At 37.6% G+C, this 17,504-nt stretch overlaps 5 protein-coding genes across 6 annotated transcripts; 2 read left to right on the forward strand and 3 right to left on the reverse strand.

Annotated features, from left to right (window-relative positions):
* Positions 1–1,222: 1,222 nt before the first annotated feature.
* LOC111782508 (nuclear transport factor 2B) lies at positions 1,223–2,139 on the reverse strand. The gene is made up of 2 exons (XM_023663269.1): positions 1,730–2,139; positions 1,223–1,571 (listed from the first exon to the last, which is right to left on the reverse strand). Exons 1-2 carry the CDS (start codon positions 2,030–2,032, stop codon positions 1,497–1,499), a joined length of 378 nt encoding a protein of 125 aa, XP_023519037.1. The 5' UTR covers positions 2,033–2,139; the 3' UTR covers positions 1,223–1,496.
* Positions 2,140–3,876: 1,737 nt separating this feature from the next.
* Positions 3,877–5,768, forward strand: LOC111782504 (probable xyloglucan endotransglucosylase/hydrolase protein 8). The gene is made up of 4 exons (XM_023663262.1): positions 3,877–4,484; positions 4,600–4,700; positions 4,794–4,996; positions 5,366–5,768. The coding sequence occupies exons 1-4, from the start codon at positions 4,277–4,279 to the stop codon at positions 5,766–5,768; spliced, it is 915 nt and encodes a 304-aa protein (XP_023519030.1). The 5' UTR covers positions 3,877–4,276.
* A 522-nt stretch (positions 5,769–6,290) lies between these two features.
* LOC111782503 (polyubiquitin) lies at positions 6,291–8,111 on the reverse strand. The gene is made up of 2 exons (XM_023663261.1): positions 8,009–8,111; positions 6,291–7,616 (listed from the first exon to the last, which is right to left on the reverse strand). Exon 2 carries the CDS (start codon positions 7,614–7,616, stop codon positions 6,471–6,473), a length of 1,146 nt encoding a protein of 381 aa, XP_023519029.1. The 5' UTR covers positions 8,009–8,111; the 3' UTR covers positions 6,291–6,470.
* Positions 8,112–8,254: 143 nt separating this feature from the next.
* On the reverse strand, positions 8,255–12,862 carry LOC111782505 (dnaJ protein ERDJ7-like). Of its 2 annotated transcripts, none has more exons than XM_023663264.1 (11): positions 12,512–12,862; positions 12,360–12,422; positions 12,208–12,274; positions 12,032–12,091; positions 11,205–11,255; positions 11,006–11,086; positions 10,668–10,780; positions 9,795–9,912; positions 9,526–9,635; positions 9,075–9,330; positions 8,255–8,709 (listed from the first exon to the last, which is right to left on the reverse strand). In XM_023663264.1, the coding sequence occupies exons 1-9, from the start codon at positions 12,628–12,630 to the stop codon at positions 9,555–9,557; spliced, it is 753 nt and encodes a 250-aa protein (XP_023519032.1). In that variant the 5' UTR covers positions 12,631–12,862; the 3' UTR covers positions 8,255–8,709; positions 9,075–9,330; positions 9,526–9,554. The 2 variants fall into 2 exon arrangements, with proteins under 2 accessions (XP_023519032.1, XP_023519031.1); XM_023663263.1 differs by having other exon boundaries at positions 9,526–9,652; positions 12,512–12,859.
* A 1,666-nt stretch (positions 12,863–14,528) lies between these two features.
* Positions 14,529–17,091, forward strand: LOC111783441 (gibberellin 2-beta-dioxygenase 8). Its single transcript, XM_023664369.1, has 4 exons — positions 14,529–14,579; positions 15,849–16,300; positions 16,391–16,712; positions 16,790–17,091. The coding sequence occupies exons 1-4, from the start codon at positions 14,559–14,561 to the stop codon at positions 17,018–17,020; spliced, it is 1,026 nt and encodes a 341-aa protein (XP_023520137.1). The 5' UTR covers positions 14,529–14,558; the 3' UTR covers positions 17,021–17,091.
* Positions 17,092–17,504: the final 413 nt, after the last annotated feature.

Raw genomic sequence — 17,504 nt, forward strand, 5'->3', positions numbered from 1 at the left:
CATGATAATTAATACGAAAAAAAGGTCGTTTTCTAACCCAAAAAAGTCTCCAAAGTTTTTTAAGAAAACAAGAATCAAGTTGAGGTTAGGTGAGTTTTTATGAGTTTTTAAAGTCACAATTGGGGAAAAGCCAAAAAAATGAACCAATTTTGAGTGCTTAACAATTGGGTTACTGGGATTTTCCATTTCCAGCTGCTTTTTTTTTTCTTTTTTTCCTTTTTTTTTTCCTCTCTCTAGCTGTTTCCCATATTTTTCTCACATATTTTCCCTTTTTTCTTATTATTTTAAATAATTTTCTCTTTAATCATAACTCAAACCTTAAATTATAAGTTTAGTAATTTATTATTGAACTTTAAAAAAAATTTAACTCAGATATCGAGATTTACTTTTAAGTTTATGTCTAATAAATTTTTTTATCTATTCGTTTCATTTTATATTTTGTGTCGTGATTTTAAAAAAAATTCAATAATTTAGAGATCTAATTGATACATAATTAAAATTATTTATTAGCCATATTTTAAAATTTATGATAAAAATAAGGGTTTTTATTTTTATTATTATTTATTTATTTATTTTTGTTGGTTTCGTGCACCCCATAAGGATAATGAGGGGATTTGAATTATGAAATAAGACAATATTCTTTTATATATTTTATTATTTATTTTGTAATTAAGAAAATCATAAAATATAATTTTGGGGCCGTTTGAGTTGGGTGAACTGAAATTGGGGTGTGGGGGCATTGGGCACTCCATTTGACAGCTGCTTTTAATGCTTAGGTGTGGTTGATGGTTGTTGGAGGCACGTCTTGGCCTTCGCTTCAACACACACAATCGCCTCTCCCTTTCAAACAAACCCATTTCCTCTTTTATCTAACTCTTTTCCACTCCTTTCATTTCAATCTATACTTTCTTTTTCCCTTTTTGCCCTTTTCCGGTTAAATTCTAATTCGAGCATAGCTGGCTGATTTAGACATCTAACGAAATGATGGTAGTCTCGAGCTAACGAGCGTAATAGAAAGTTGGAGGTAAATGGACAATAAGATTAGATCAGATGCGCACTAGCTTAAGAGAAAAGCGCCTGAGAGGTGGGCTGAGGGATTCGAACCTCCAATTCTAAAAAACGTGCAACATGTTAGTGAATAATTTCAAAATATTCTAGTATTTGCCACTTAAATTTATATTCAATAATTTGAATTTACTTCGAAATTTTTAAGGAACGGTCGTGATAAAGTTACACTAAATAATATTCATTCGCCAACGCAACAATATAACAGCCCATTTATGACTAGGGGCCTGTTTGATGCGATAATTGGGCCGACCAAGCCCATAGTCTAGATGTTATTGGGCCGAAATCCCAAGCCCAAAAATAATAGAGATTTTATAAAGAACACATAACAGAATGAGATATATTTAGATCAGGGCAGAATACAAACTACATCCCATTAAACGACACCGTTTCTTTGTGGTAATGTAGGCTCGATGAAGCCCTGAAATGAACTAACCGTAATTGAGGCGAAATATGTCGTTCTGAACGCAAAGGTTGCCCTGTGCCGTGGGTACCAAGTGAAACATCTGCAAGCAATATTCTTTAATTTCATTAAAAACTACTAGCATAGCTCAACTTTTCGATTCAAAAGTTGGGTGTTTGAATCCTTCCGTTCAATATATTACTTCAAAACTTATAAAAAAACTGAACTTTTAAGAGTATAAGTTGATGGGTAAGCATGAACCTGGCTGAATCTGAGGTGGTGTTCTTCTTCGGGCAGCTCGAGACTGCCGCTGACGAAGATGAGGATGGAGCCAGGGACGGCGGAGGGCTGCGTGTCGACAGTGCTGACGACATGCCGGCAACGTTCGAATGGCAGCTGCTGAAGCCTGGAGGAGATGTCATCAACGCCTAATATTTGCTGCCCCTCGAAAGTGAGCATGGAGTCAGGCTGGTACAAAGTGGAAAGGGATGGTCTTTCATTATCGAACAATTGGTAATAATGTTCCACAAACGCCTTCCCCACTATATCAGTCTCTTCTTCCATCTCTTACTCTGCAACAAAAACAGGGGCTTGTAACTCAAAACCCTTTTATTCTCTGCTGATTATATAATGCTCTGTTTTTTTCAAGTGCATGGAGGAGGGGGGAGAATTACTGGCATGCCCTTGGGATCTGCTTGGCCAGTGAAAGGGAAGGTGGGTAAAGGAGACATTTGGGTGGGGTGGATGAAAATAGGGAATAATCCAAATCGCTGTGTTTGTACGCAAACAGAGGAATAAAGGAGATGGTAAAAGAAGAATAAAGAGTATCAAACTTTTCCAGGCCTTTCGGCTCTGCAATTTTATTCTTTGCTTACACCAATTAAACCCCATTTTAAGCACTAATTTCCTCTACAAAGTTTGTTATTTGACTATGAATGCATAATGTTGGGATTTCATTTGAAGGAGAGAGCTTTCTCTCGTTATCACCTAAAGGAATATGATGTGTTAAATTCGATTTCATCCATATTCATCTTCAAATACATGACAAAGTTATCCTTTATGACTCACCAAAAAACCTTTCTAGAAAATTATGGATAAATGCATACTATTCCTCCTTAATACAAATTTAAGTCTATACATGTAATATTCTAGGCACATTTGATTGAAAAAGTATTTAAGGAGGCAGACATAATATATTTGAAGATTCGACATTGTAAGACTAAAATAACTATCTACTATCAAATAATTCCTCCTATATGTAGTGTAGGACAGACATGCTAGACAGAGATGCACTACTCTATTTATTTGAAACGAGCTTTTCCTCGTGGAGAAAGAAAAAAACACAATATATAAAGGTTAGATTAGAGGAGTTATAGACAAACACATAATCCAATCTGGCCGACAAAGGATTTATGAGTCTGGCTTTTGTGTTGAGAAGTAGGCCAAGACCCTATTGGTGAATGAAAGAAAGGGTTTATGAGTCTGGCTTTTGTGTTGGAAGTACGCTCTTGCGTCCATTGTTGCTATTGAAGCTCCAGTTGTCGACGTGGTTGTATAAGTTAGATATCTGGAACTAGTGGGTATCCCGTTGATGAACTATCTCATTCACCAAAGAAGCATCTTGACCTGGGTTTGGCCCAATGATATTATGCATTAAATAATATTAAGGCCCAAACTAGCAATACAAAACAAGAAATAGGCTTCCTAACTATGTGATAGTAGAAATAGGGGGAAAATGCTAGAATCTTGATATCGTTCCTAGATAGGCATCTCCATCTTCCACCGACAACCTCCCGTCCTTCACACATGACTCCCGCTTCTTTTGCCACCCAATGTCCTTCTCCATTTGCTGTTCAATTTTGTTGGGTACTGATAAATAGATGTATTAACCCATCATTTCAACTTCATTAATATTTTATTCAATTCCATTGAAGACAGCCAAAACGACCCATTTTTCCTTTCCAAAAAACATCCAAGTGCCTTACTTTTAGGGAAAAGACAGGAGGAGTTTCACTGTTACCGATCCTATTTAGTCCAACGAATGAGAGAGATGGAACCTCCAATTTCATTAAGTTAACCCTTTAACCGCTAATTATGTGAAGGAATCATATTCCTAAATAGCTTTGATCTATCAAAGAAAAAGACCTGAAAAGGAGGAATAAAGACAAGACTATTGAGAAAGGGAGATGCAAATCATCGAACCCATCGGTCGTCGCATCAGTCCAGATAGAAACCAGAGCTCAATGAAAGGGACTTCAAAAAAGGTGGAGCCTTCTTCACCGCTTTCAAAGCTCCATACACTGTCTGATTAGGCTCCTCTTAAAACCATATTATTAAACAAATACAGTATTCATTGAGTTCTCTTCCGCATGTGATCTCAATAACAAAACCAGGAAATAGATTAGATTAGATCAGATCTAATGCATCATAGAACCCATTTGATGATTGTGAAAATAACAGGTCATGTTCTTGAAGAAGACATCCCCATTGGATGGCAGCCTGGCTGCACCTCTCTGTTCCCTAAGCATTATTTAACTCACCTGCAGCAATTCCTCTAAACTCCATTACTACCCTTGTCGGCTTTGCCTCTCCCTTCTTTTATAATAAGCTTCTTCTGGGCATTTTGGTCATCCTTGGACTGCCAACTGCATTTTTAACATTAAATTCGCTTGAAATTGCAATGAAATTCATTGCAACTTATTTGGGTCTACAGATCAATCATCAACCCAGACCAATGATTTCAATTATTTATGCTCACTTCTTCTGAGTTGCATCTGAGAAACTCCATTTCTCAGCTTCAGGAGTCCCATGTCCAAGATGGAGATGAACAGGGTTTCTCCAATACGCATCCTTGTTTTCATAGCTGCACTCTTGGCTGCTTCTTCCTCTTCTTCTTCATCTGCTGATGATTCCGAAGGGACTTTCGCAGATATGTTCGAAATGTCTTGCCCCGATGACCATTTTAAAACCTCTGAAGATGGCCAGATCTGGCATTTGTCCCTTGACAAAGATGCAGGTACTTATCGAAAGGCAATGGACATCCAAGTCGCTTCCCAATCAAAGCTTTGTTTTTCTAATTTCTAATGAAGTAATCTTCTCTATACTTTTTCTGTTTCCACCGACGAAAACAGGGTGTGGGTTTCAGACAAAGGAGCGATATAGATTTGGTTGGTTCAGCATGAAACTGAAGTTAGTCGGAGGTGACTCTGCCGGAGTTGTCACAGCTTATTACGTAGGTTCTTAAACATCTCTTATCTAGCATAGACTTAAAGCTAAAGTTGATCTTTCTTTTCAGCTATGGCTAAGAACTGAAATTCTTTTGCAGATGTGCACAGAGAATGGGGCTGGACCGGAGAGAGATGAGCTAGATTTCGAGTTCTTGGGGAACAGGAGTGGGCAGCCATATCTGATTCAGACGAATGTGTACAAGAACGGGACTGGGAACCGTGAGATGAGGCACATGCTGTGGTTCGACCCCACGAAAGACTTCCATACCTATTCCATTCTCTGGAACAGCCACAGGATTGTGTAAGTTCTACTGTAAACTCAAGATCTATTAAAGTTTAAAGGATCATCCTAAAAGGACACTGGTTATACTAATTTAGTCATCGTCCACCAGGACAATTTGGACACAAGAAATTCACTATTGTGGGCCATTTGTTCTCACAGTCATTTAATCAAACACCTAGTGGGTGGAGTGGATGAAACTACGTAAAATGTTTCCCCAATAGGTAGAAGATCATAGTTTCAGATAAATTGTGATTGAGGACTCAAATTTCCAAATCCAGATATAAAAAATGAAACAAGAAAAATAAGTAGTAGAGCAGAATTTACCTTCATTTGCTTTGCAGGACGAAACCCAAATGATTTAACTCTTCCATTGGAATATTGGAACAGGTTTTATGTGGACAGAGTGCCAATAAGGGTGTACATGAACTCAGATAAACCGAACAACTTCTTCCCGAACGAGAAGCCCATGTATCTATTCTCGAGCATCTGGAATGCAGATGATTGGGCGACCAGAGGCGGACTGGAGAAGACGAACTGGACAAAGGCGCCATTTGTATCCTCGTATAAGGACTTCAGCGTAGATGCGTGTGAATGGGAAGACCCATATCCCAAATGCGTATCGACGACGACAGAGAACTGGTGGGATCAATACGAAGCTTGGCATCAATCGGAATCTCAGAAAATGGACTACGCTTGGGTTCAGAGAAACCTTGTAATCTACGACTATTGCAAGGATACGGAGAGGTTCCCCACTTTGCCTTGGGAGTGTTCTTTAAGTCCATGGGATTGAGATTACAGAACTCGTGAAGTTTTGATTACTTTTCGGCCCCGTATAAATATTTTGCTTGATCTTATTAGCTCCTTCATTAATTCAATTATTGTATGATTGCCAGATTTCTTCTGGCATTTGGGAATGCGTATGTTAGATTCAAATATGTCCGAACAAACCGATTATGTCGATGAGGATTCATTTTTGCCATGTTTGATTCGAGTCATTTCAATTAGTTTCCAAGGATTGATTCGAGTCATTTCAATTAGTTTCCAAGGAAAGGCCACATAATTCAGAAATATGAACTCAGTAACGCTTCTTCATAGGGTCGGTTTCGGAGGCAAGGTGGCGGGCTTCTTCATAGGGTCGGTTTCGGAGGCAAGGTGGCGGAGTGTCACGGTCCTACATTTTTCTACCACACCTCACAAACAGCCTTAAGAGAAATTACATCCCATGTTATATAGTTAGGTAGGTTGTGACACCTAAGAGTCTTCTCCCTCGCCCGAGAGGTTTCTTTTCGAAATGATCATAGTAATTAGTCCATTTTTGGAAGGAGAAATGATTCCAATTTATTTATCTGTAATACTCTCCCCAAATTGTGAATCTGGGGAGGACACTTAACCAACATACTCGAAAAATAAAGACACATAAGAAGTACCCACATTCAATCACATGGTCGGCCGGAACAAGGCCGCCGCCATCACACATACCCATTTTCAGAACTTAGAATCCTCCACGGAGACGGAGGACAAGATGAAGGGTGGACTCCTTCTGGATGTTGTAATCAGCCAGAGTCCTTCCATCCTCCAGCTGCTTTCCAGCGAAGATCAACCTCTGCTGGTCCGGGGGGATGCCTTCCTTATCCTGAATCTTGGCCTTAACGTTGTCAATGGTGTCGGAGCTCTCAACCTCGAGGGTGATGGTTTTCCCAGTCAAAGTCTTAACGAAGATCTGCATACCACCACGGAGACGCAGGACAAGATGGAGAGTGGATTCCTTCTGGATGTTGTAGTCTGCAAGAGTTCGGCCATCCTCCAATTGTTTTCCAGCGAAGATGAGCCTTTGCTGGTCTGGGGGGATACCTTCCTTGTCCTGAATCTTGGCCTTCACGTTGTCAATTGTGTCTGAAGACTCTACCTCCAAAGTGATGGTCTTTCCGGTAAGAGTTTTAACAAAAATTTGCATGCCACCACGCAGACGTAAGACAAGATGGAGGGTGGATTCCTTCTGGATGTTGTAGTCAGCAAGGGTTCGGCCATCTTCCAACTGCTTCCCGGCGAAGATCAACCTCTGCTGGTCTGGAGGGATGCCTTCCTTGTCCTGGATCTTGGCCTTGACGTTATCGATGGTGTCGGAAGACTCAACCTCAAGGGTGATGGTCTTTCCTGTAAGGGTCTTCACGAAGATTTGCATGCCACCACGGAGACGGAGCACGAGGTGGAGGGTGGATTCCTTCTGAATGTTGTAGTCGGCAAGGGTTCGGCCATCTTCCAACTGCTTTCCGGCAAAGATCAACCTCTGCTGGTCTGGAGGGATACCTTCCTTGTCCTGGATCTTGGCCTTGACGTTGTCGATGGTGTCGGAAGACTCCACCTCGAGGGTGATAGTCTTTCCTGTGAGGGTCTTGACGAAGATTTGCATGCCACCACGGAGACGGAGCACGAGGTGGAGAGTTGATTCCTTCTGGATGTTGTAATCGGCAAGGGTTCGACCGTCTTCAAGTTGCTTGCCGGCAAAAATCAAACGTTGCTGATCCGGGGGGATTCCTTCCTTGTCCTGGATCTTGGCCTTGACGTTGTCGATAGTGTCGGAAGACTCCACCTCAAGGGTGATGGTCTTTCCAGTGAGGGTCTTGACGAAGATTTGCATCTAAACAAAACGAAACAGAGAGAACATGTTGAATTTCATCACAATCTCAACACGCCTAACACGAAGCGAAATCCGATTTCATCACATGAAGTTGAAACCCTAAATTCGATTTCAATAAATTCAGAAGAATCCGACAATCCCAGCCAATCTCATAAAAATTCATCAAACTTCAAAGACAACATATAACAATCATAAAATTTCATTTGATCCAAGCAGATCAAACCACAAGGCGTAAGATCCCCAACAAGGGTTTCTAAAATTCCCAAATCAGATGGAAAAAGAAAAATCCCAAACAAAAATATAATTCCAAAACCCTAAACAATCCATTTCTCGAAACGGAACAACAAGATCAAAGCAGTAACAACAAAGAAACGAGAAGGCAGAAAGAATACCTTAAGAAGAATTCGGCGAGGATTGAACGATCGAAGAAGAGAAGTTGAGAGAAGAGAAATTCAATTACAATGAATCCTAGGGGTGGAGAGCTGAATTTATAGGAGAAGAGAAGGACAATTTCGTCACGGGAGCTAATGAATTATCCATTACTTTTCCGCCACGTATTGCTGTTATTATCCGTTACCTATCGTCAAAGGTAGAAATAGAAATTGAGAAGCAACATGCCGACGTCATTAAAACACCAATAACGTCCGTTATAACGGAGTTCGGCTCTTTTATTAAGAAAAATCTAGACGTTGAGCGTCTTTGCGTGGATTGGAATATATTCTTCTTCCCCCCTACTTGAAATATTGCAAAATTACTGGTAAAATTACAAACTTACCCTCTAGATAATGGAAGAAAGAGATTTTGTTACTATAAATGAAAGAAAATAAAATAAAATAAAATGAATGAATATTGTGAATCAGTGAGGGAGTCGGCATCCAGCAAGATTGGGGGCGGCGGACAAATTGAGCGTTCCACTTGACCGAAAAGTGCTGGGCCATACCCACCCCACCATCGCAACTAGCCGACTCTACTAGACCCACAAACTTTATTAAGCACAATGTCTTATCATAATTCAAATCCAATATCAAAATATCTGGGAATATCACCATCTTCTTCCCATTATTCATTCTACAGCCGAGCCTCCAACATGTATCTGCAAGAAAAATTATATAACTTGATCAAACGAACGACTTTTAGAATGATAATTGATGTCTTATCTTCAGAGTCTCAATTTTCAAACTAATTCAGAAAATTCAAACTCGGTTTTATTTAAATTTCTCTCTAGAGGAAGAAGTCAACTTTAGTTTTCCAAATAGGAGGGAAAGAAAAGTGTGTACTCTGATCAAGATCTGTTATTTCTATAGTTGAATAGTCAGCAGTATATTTAACTCATGGCATGAAATAATAAAATGCACAGTAATAATTTCAATCCACCGAGTACTAACTTGAGAACAGGAGATTCTTGACTGATACCCAGAGGGATAAAAAAAAAATTGATTCAAGTCGAAATTACCTTACCTCGTGTAGAGCAGGGGTCAAAATTGTGGCATCTTTCAACGACAGTCACAATGGAGGGGGCTCAACTGGTATAAATAGTTTCCGTCTTTGAGGCAATAATTGATTGCAGTAGCTTCTCTAACATTGTAACATGGTGGTTGAATTTCATCAGCCTATCTTCGGCGTTTCGACTCCTTTCGAATTTCAGACTGGTAGTTCTCCATATTGTGCTTCTTCCATAGACATCGCCGAATAAGGTCTTCTTTTGTTGATTCATCTGGTTTACAGAATTCAAGCAATCATAAATTAATGATTGTAGGTAAAAGAAAAGCATAGATTGACAATGGAAATCTGGCTGTTTAAGAGCAGTGAAGAGATTGAGAAGGGGTCAAGGGAACAAAAACGGGACAAATACAGAGCTGCATTAAATTATTCAACAAGAAAATTAGCATAGCAACAATTATTTGCTCACCGATGTTTTTCCAAGCCTTAATAGGGACTCTAAGTGAACTTTGCGTCAGGTAAGAGGCATCTTCCCAAGAGTAAGTTATTTGTTTTATCTTGTATCTCCAAAACCAACAACTAGACCACAATAATAACTGAATCAAGGAAACACAAGAACAAATCCTTGAGGAATATGAGCTAAATGAATGGAGTCCCGCTCAGTAACACAAGGAAACAACGAAATTGAAAATCAAATGACCATAAAAATTTCCAAAACTCACGGGCACAAAATCTAACCTTGCCAATAGTGTAAGGTAGAAGAATAAGACGAACGCCAAGTAGTTCCCATACAGATGGCTTCTCAGCTCCTGTTATTTGCAATTCCAGTTCTTTGTCAAGATCTTCATCCACTTTTCTGACAAAGCCACAAGAATAAATAAATAAAGATATGTTAGATTGAGAATCCAATGAGAAAAAAATGGAGAAACAGTTGATAACTAATCAAAAGATTTCAGAATAAGTAAAATGCTTAAAGAAAGCTTAAAACTGAATAGAAGCCCATTAAATTTATGTATAAGAACAGCGTTGGGTAATTTGAACTGAAGTGTTCCCATAAACTTAAATAAAACCAACAATGAAAGTACTAGGGAAGAACTCCTTATGACCCCTCAATTTGCTTGACTAAGTGAACTTAACTCAAAAATTTTAATTTAATCACAGATGTTTTCTTGAACTTGAAAAGGTGATAGAATTAGTATTTCTTTAGAGTGAAGCTGGAAAGTTTTCAGAATTACAACAACTATATCACCCTAAACAAATACTCGAACAAAGCCACAAAATCATGCAGCACTAAGAACTTTAACCCAATGAAAACGTATATCCAACATAACCACAAAAACCCATTAATAAAAATAACCTTCCTCGGTCACAATGATGCTCGAATGTAGGTACAAATCTCAAAAAAAAAATCAGGAAAGGTACTAATTTCTTTTTTTATTTAAGTTCAAGGTTCAAGTCAATTAAAATTAAGAAAATGTACTAATTTCTTCTATTTAAGTTTAATTGGGTTCTTTAAGTTAGACACAAGGTAAAAAAAGAGCTTTTCCAGAAAAAGCGACATTTATTATTTTTCCCCTTAATTATTCTGGTAAATAACCAACAACAACATACTTATCCAATTGCTTGTGACCTTTCTTCTTGTTTGTTGCTCCTCCACTTCGTTCAAATTCAAGAGCCCGTAATCTATTTTTGTAAGCAGGGGTTTTCTTGACCATGTCAACAGCCTATAGCATGAAGTAAGTGATTCAGTACAATGCAATCGACATCTATTTGCAGATTCGGACAACAAAATATGAATTAACTATAAAAAGTTCCCAAGATCAGGTTGGAACAAATGTGCACATAAAATTCATGTGACCTGAGAAAAGTTAATCAGGTCATCCATCAAACAATTTCACCTAACAACCGTCATACTTTTTCAAGGTGGAATAACTTAGAGCTACTAGTACCTGATGATATCTTGTCCACTGATTCAGATATTGAAATGCAGATAAAATCAAGAGAAGGCCAACCAGCACAGCACGAGTATCCTAAAATGAGAGCAGAAAACCAAAACAACTACTAAAACCAACGAAAAGTGATAAATAAACTTAACCTAGTTATAAACCACATATTCTGTAAGCATAAGACAAATACAAAAATCCTTACCGTCTTATGACCATAATATGCATGATAGTACCGAGCTGCGTTGTAAAATACCTATAAAATGAAGAAATCACAGTTTACTACATTAAAAAGCAGCCAGTGTCCATCAGCTATTTGAAAAATCGATGGCACAATCATAATTTGTTCTTTGCTTGAGTTTCTTCTTTTCTTAGAAAACAAGATGGTACAGTCGCATATGTTTCCGTCATAAACGACTCAACCTTAATTTGCAACAGTAGCCCAAAGGCATACGTATTGAAAAGAAAGAGGCCATCTGTCCTATGGGAAAGCTTTAGGTGGTAACATTCTGCAAATGTTAATAGTATTTCAGGTCTCTATCTGTGATGATTTTCATAAAAAGTGAATTGTCCCTTGAATCTGAGTTAAAAGGGAATTTCTGTTCATGCATCAAACTAATCAAGAAATCTTAATGTGATCCTATTCTATTCTATAATTATCTTGTTCAATTTTTAGCACTATCTTCACATTGTTCAAATGCCAAACCAAACGTCTGACTTATCACTCATGTTTGGACAGCCTCCAGACAACCAATTTGTACTTGGGAAATGCAATGCAATCACTCTACACCTGTTAAATAGGTGTCACATTGGTAGATTAACAAAGAAAATTAGAGCACATCCAAGAAATGAGCGTATTGCCACTGCTAGTAGAAGCGTAAACCAGAGAAAGAATCAACAAAACCATCAACCATGGCAATGGCATGGCCACACTAGTATAGTAGAGGGTCTCAACTGCCACATGAGAAAAGATTGATAGTGAAAACTAATATTATTACGCATTAGCAGTGGACTTCAAATACTTAAAACTACCTCTTCCGGATGAGCGATTGCGTAATCATATTGTCCTCTCGTGGATTCATCTTTCAAAATCTGCAATTAACAGATAAGCTCACATGTTTAGGAAACGAAGAATTAAAATCAAACAACAATACGTAAATGAAGGCATATCGAAGAAAATAGCATCTAGAATCTTAACGTTTCCGTACCTCATAAGCATTGGCAACCTTAACAAATTGCTTCTTTGATTCCGGATCCGGATTCTTGTCTGGATGGCTTCATTGAACACCAGAAACAGAAATTCAAATGGAATGACATTGAATGACAAGACGAAATGGACTAGAAGAAGAAAAGAACGGACAATTTCAATGACAGTTTGTAGTAAGCTTTCTTGATCTCCGATTGGGTTGCACTCTGCGATACTCTGAAATGGCCAGTTGAAAACTAATTAGAGAGATCAAAACTAGGCATTAGTATTACCAACAATAATAGGGAAAATGAACCCCAACATACCCGAGGAGATCGTAGCAATCGTCTTCGTCGCAGTAGATAGCCACCGACGGTGAGATCATCAGCAACATGACAATCATTGATACGATTGCGCGCCACCGTGTAGTTGCCGGTGGCGCCATCGTCTTTAGCCGTGTAAGCTTCAAATTTCGATTGCAATCCCGCTTCAAGTTTGACTAGGGACTTGGCGCAAATGAACTTGCCAATATTTCTATTTGAAATTACAGAACGACCTTCCTGTTACAGTGGTAGCCAAGAAATGTGAACTGATCTGAGGTAGATGATGATCCAAGCGTTAAATTCTAGATCGACGGACTGAAACTCTAGAGCAAATTATCGCAACGGAATGTCCGTTGGATTGGAACCCCTCATTCTAGACCGTGTGATTTGCATAATCGTCCATCTCCCCTTTCCGTCCTAAAACCATCAACTTTTATGAACGAAAAAAACATGCTTTTCTAAACTAGATTTTTTTTTTGGACTTACTCAAAAAGTCTTATATTAATGGAGATAGTATTCCTCACCTATAAAACTATGATCTTCCACTAAATTAATCAATGTAGGATTCACTGACAGTAATCCTCAACATCTTCATGTCTTTAATTTCCGTCTTTATAAAAAATGTTTTATTATTTCTATAACTGATATAGGATCTCACCCCGTCATTTAAAATTAAATCATAATATATTTATTATTTAGGAAGAGAATTTAGGGAGGGTTTGGAGGTGTGTGGTGAAGAAGAGAACAAATAGACCAGCCATTGACATAGCTGTGTTGGTAGGACATGCAGGTACGATACCATTACTTTTGCAACACCCAGCGTACCCACAACAACTCAAACCCCTCTCCCTTTCTTCTCCATTACTTTTACCATTTTCAACCGCTAATAACTTTTCAATCCTTAATTACCACACATTTTGTAATAATCCAAACAGTAATATCGTCACCTTCACAATTTTAAAACATAATTATTAGAGAGAAATTTTCACACCGTTATAATAAATAGTTCATTTCTCTATCAAATGACATATAAAGTAAATGATGGTAAATAGTAAAAAGTATATACGGTAGATAGTTATATATATCATCACTAGAGGTGTGAAGGTGTGAAAATGTAAATTTTTTTCCAGTTATCTCTTACTACATACTTGAAGTCATCAATACAAAATATTTAGCCAATATTTTCCTTACATTTTCTCTATCATGTTTTTTTCGTATGTTCTTTATATTTATCTAGATCGAGTGTGTGCATAAGTGTACGATGGTCAAACATTGAGGCCATTGAGGCCATTAAAGAATGGGAGATATTTTGGGAACCCTTTTTCTTTTTCTTTTTTCTTTTAAATATTTTGAGAGAGAGAGAGAGAGAGTCCAATGAGTGGCAAAGATACTGAGGGTGGACCTGTTCCCCCTCCCCTCCCTTTCCATTCCAAAGCCCTTTCATTATCACCTAAACAACCCACATGGCTTGCATGTCCCTTTCAAATTCCCTCCTTCTATACTCAACGCCTAATTATAATTAATAATCAAACTATAATAACCAAAAAAAAATAATAGTAATAAATTAAAAAGTACTTAGAACCTGCATCTGCATGCATGTGATTCTGTATTCAGCCACGTATTATTATTATTACAAACATCGAACGAAAGGGGCATGATGTTTCAAATATGAATCGGTCGAGTCAGTCGGGTCCATTATATAATATATTAAAAAATAAAAAATAAAAAAGATTCAAATGGTGCATATTGAACCAAGTCAAGGTAAAATAAAACCAATTTGAATTGGGTGAGTAAAAGTAATTAAAAATATTTTTGTATGATACCTCCGCGAGCCGCGTGCGTGCTCACTCTGTTCATTCTGCGTCAACACATATTGGGACGTGGGTTTACGTTGAACCTCTGTGTCCATTCATTTCCCCTTCACCTCTTATCTTCTCCATCCAACCATTCCCCCCTCCCTATATAACTAACCCTCCCCCATCCCGCCATCCCATTCTGTCACGCTCTCTCCAATTATATATCCCACCCGACTCTTCGGCCCAGCGCAATTATGATACATACGTTAAACCAGGTAACCGTATCATCATTTGAGCTATATTTAAGTTGATTTATAATTATTATTATTATTGAAAAATTAGATAATATATTTTACGAAAATGGTTAGAATAAGAATAGAGCGTGTGTGGGGGATTGAGGTGCTCTCTTTTGTTTATTCGTTTTGTTAAGAGCTGTTATGTCTGTACACAAGAATGGGCACACATCGAACCTTATGTTTCGTCATTTTAGATCTTTCCCGATTTATTTTTTATTTATATTTTTATTATACCTCTTCATAATTTAACTGTAATTGTCTCTCTTTGTTTTTTCAGAAAAGTTCCAAGTATCTAAATAATTCCCTTTTTTTATATAATATATATTATATTCAAATTCTTTTCTTTTCTTTCTAATAATTCATTTCCTTAATTATTATTGCATTTATAAATTAGTAATTAAAATTAACTTTAAATCCCTTGGTTCCTAAGATAGACACCAACCTCGCTGTCATCTTTATCCTTATTTGCTGTAATTTTCCACGTCACCGCCACGTCCCATCAACACAAGGGTGAAATATATTTTTTATTATTATTTAAAAAAAAAAAAAAAAAAAGAAAAAAAAAGAAGAAGAAGCATATTTCTATTAAAAGTTGTTATTTTGATATTTGGTCACGATGTTCAATCACTAAAAAGCCCTTACCCTACGCCTAGTCATCTCAACAAATAAATTATATTTATTTATTTATTTTGGGTCGTAAATCAAGGCTGTGGCCACAAAATAATTAGTTTATCATTTAGTGGGTCTCTCCTTTTTTTAAAATTAGTCCCACTTTTTCGTATAAAGCCTAAAATTTAGAAACGTGAAAATAATTTATTATTTTTTAATTATATATACAAAATACATAAATTTATTAAATAAGTTGAATTTTTTTTTTCCGAAAAAAAAAAAAAGAAAATTGATTGAGGCAGAGTCACATGTAATATCAGGCATGGCCTGTTTATTTCATGGCAAACTGACATGCACTGGGTACTTCTTCTCGTTCCTTCCAGCACCTGATCCCCTTGACTTCTTTCATTTTCCTGTCACAAAATTAATTTAATTTATGTGCATTCAAACTTTGGTTAATTATAATAATATTATTTACATAAAATGGGTTGTTTGGAAGGTACAGACTATATGTTAAAATAAATATTAATTTTGGAGGGTGAAAATATTCTATATAAATCTAAACATTACAAACCAAGAGCATCAACAACAAAGCTTTCCTTTTAAATCGTCGTAATTTTTTTGGGATAATTATATCAGTCTGCCAACGTGGCTATGGACCCACCATTTCACGAGGCTTACAAGAGTCTGTTGGCGGAAACGGCGGTGGATAGAGGAGGCGACGCTGTGGCGGTGAAGGAATGGGAGCTTCCGGTGGTTGATTTGAGGCGTTTGAGGGACGGAGCGGAGGTCGGGGAAGTGGAACAGTGCAAAAATGATATAATTAGAGCTTCTCAGGAATGGGGGTTTTTTCAAGTTGTGAATCATGGGGTTTCGAGTGAGCTTTTGGGTAAGATGAGAGCCAAACAAATTGAGCTTTTTAAACAGCCGTTTGAGCGTAAGAGTAAGGAGGACATGTTCTTGAATTTCTCCGCCGGAAGTTACCGTTGGGGAACACCCACCGCCACTTCTCTTACCCAACTCTCTTGGTCGGAAGCCTTCCATGTTTCTCTCTCCGATATTCTTGGATCCAACGGCTCCGATGATCTCAGGTTCCTTCCAAACATGCAAATCCATGCATTATTCCAAATTATTAAAAATTATATTTAAATAATTATATTCTGGTGTTAAATATTAAGCAGGTCAACAATGGAAGAATTCGCGGGGAAAGTTTCGAGGTTGGCGCAAGAGCTAGCGGAGATTTTGGGAGAGAATTTGGGGAGAAGCTCTAAATTCTTCGTTGACAATTGTGTGCCAAGCACGTGCTATCTCCGGATGAACCGGTACCCGCCATGCTCGGTTCCGGGTCGGGTATTCGGACTCATGCCTCACACAGACAGCGATTTTTTGACCATTCTTCACCAAGACCAAGTCGGTGGCTTGGAGTTGGTCAAGGACGGGGAGTGGATCGCCGTTAAACCCAACCCCGAGGCTCTTATAATCAACATTGGCGACTTGTTTCAGGTCAAATATATTTATTATTATTATTATTATTTTATTAATGGAATAATTATAATAATTTTAAACTTAATCAACTATAGGCTTGGAGCAACGATGTTTACAAGAGTGTCGAACATAGAGTTGTGACGAACTCGAAGTTGGAGAGATTTTCGATAGCTTATTTCTTGTGTCCTTGGAGCGAGACGGTTATAAAAAGCAAATGCGAGCCTGGGGTTTATAGAAGGTTTAGTTTTAGAGAATTTCGGAATCAGGTTCAAGAGGATGTTCGTAAGCATGGTTTCAAGATTGGGTTGCCCAAATTTGTCTTATGACGAAACAAAAAGACAATAAATGTGTTTTCTTTTTAAATAAATAAGTTATAAAGTAAAATCGATACTGGTAATCGTAGTTTTGTGATGTACATCGAGATATATCAATCTTACTCTAGAGAAGAAATGACAAATATTGTTCAAATTACTCTATCATAAAATCCAGTTTCATTAAAGTTGAGCTCAAGTTGCTGGGAAAGATATTTATTATTATTATTATTATTTTAAAGTTTGATATTATTAAAAAATTTAAAATTTATTTTCGAGGGAGGGAGAGTAGAGTATTGAAAAGTAATATTTTTTTAATTTATCAATTTAGCGGCGGATTGGGCCTTTTGACTTGGATGGGTTTCATAGAAAATCATTCTACTGCGCCCTATGGCTGAAGCTTGCATGCAACAGTGACGAGTCAAACAATAGATTAGGTCGGTTAGATGAACGCTACTCTCCACAATGATATGATATTTTCTATTTTGAGCATAAGCTC

The sequence above is a fragment of the Cucurbita pepo genome, chromosome LG20 (assembly GCF_002806865.2).
Source record: "Cucurbita pepo subsp. pepo cultivar mu-cu-16 chromosome LG20, ASM280686v2, whole genome shotgun sequence".
NCBI classification, from domain to species: Eukaryota; Viridiplantae; Streptophyta; class Magnoliopsida; order Cucurbitales; family Cucurbitaceae; genus Cucurbita; species Cucurbita pepo.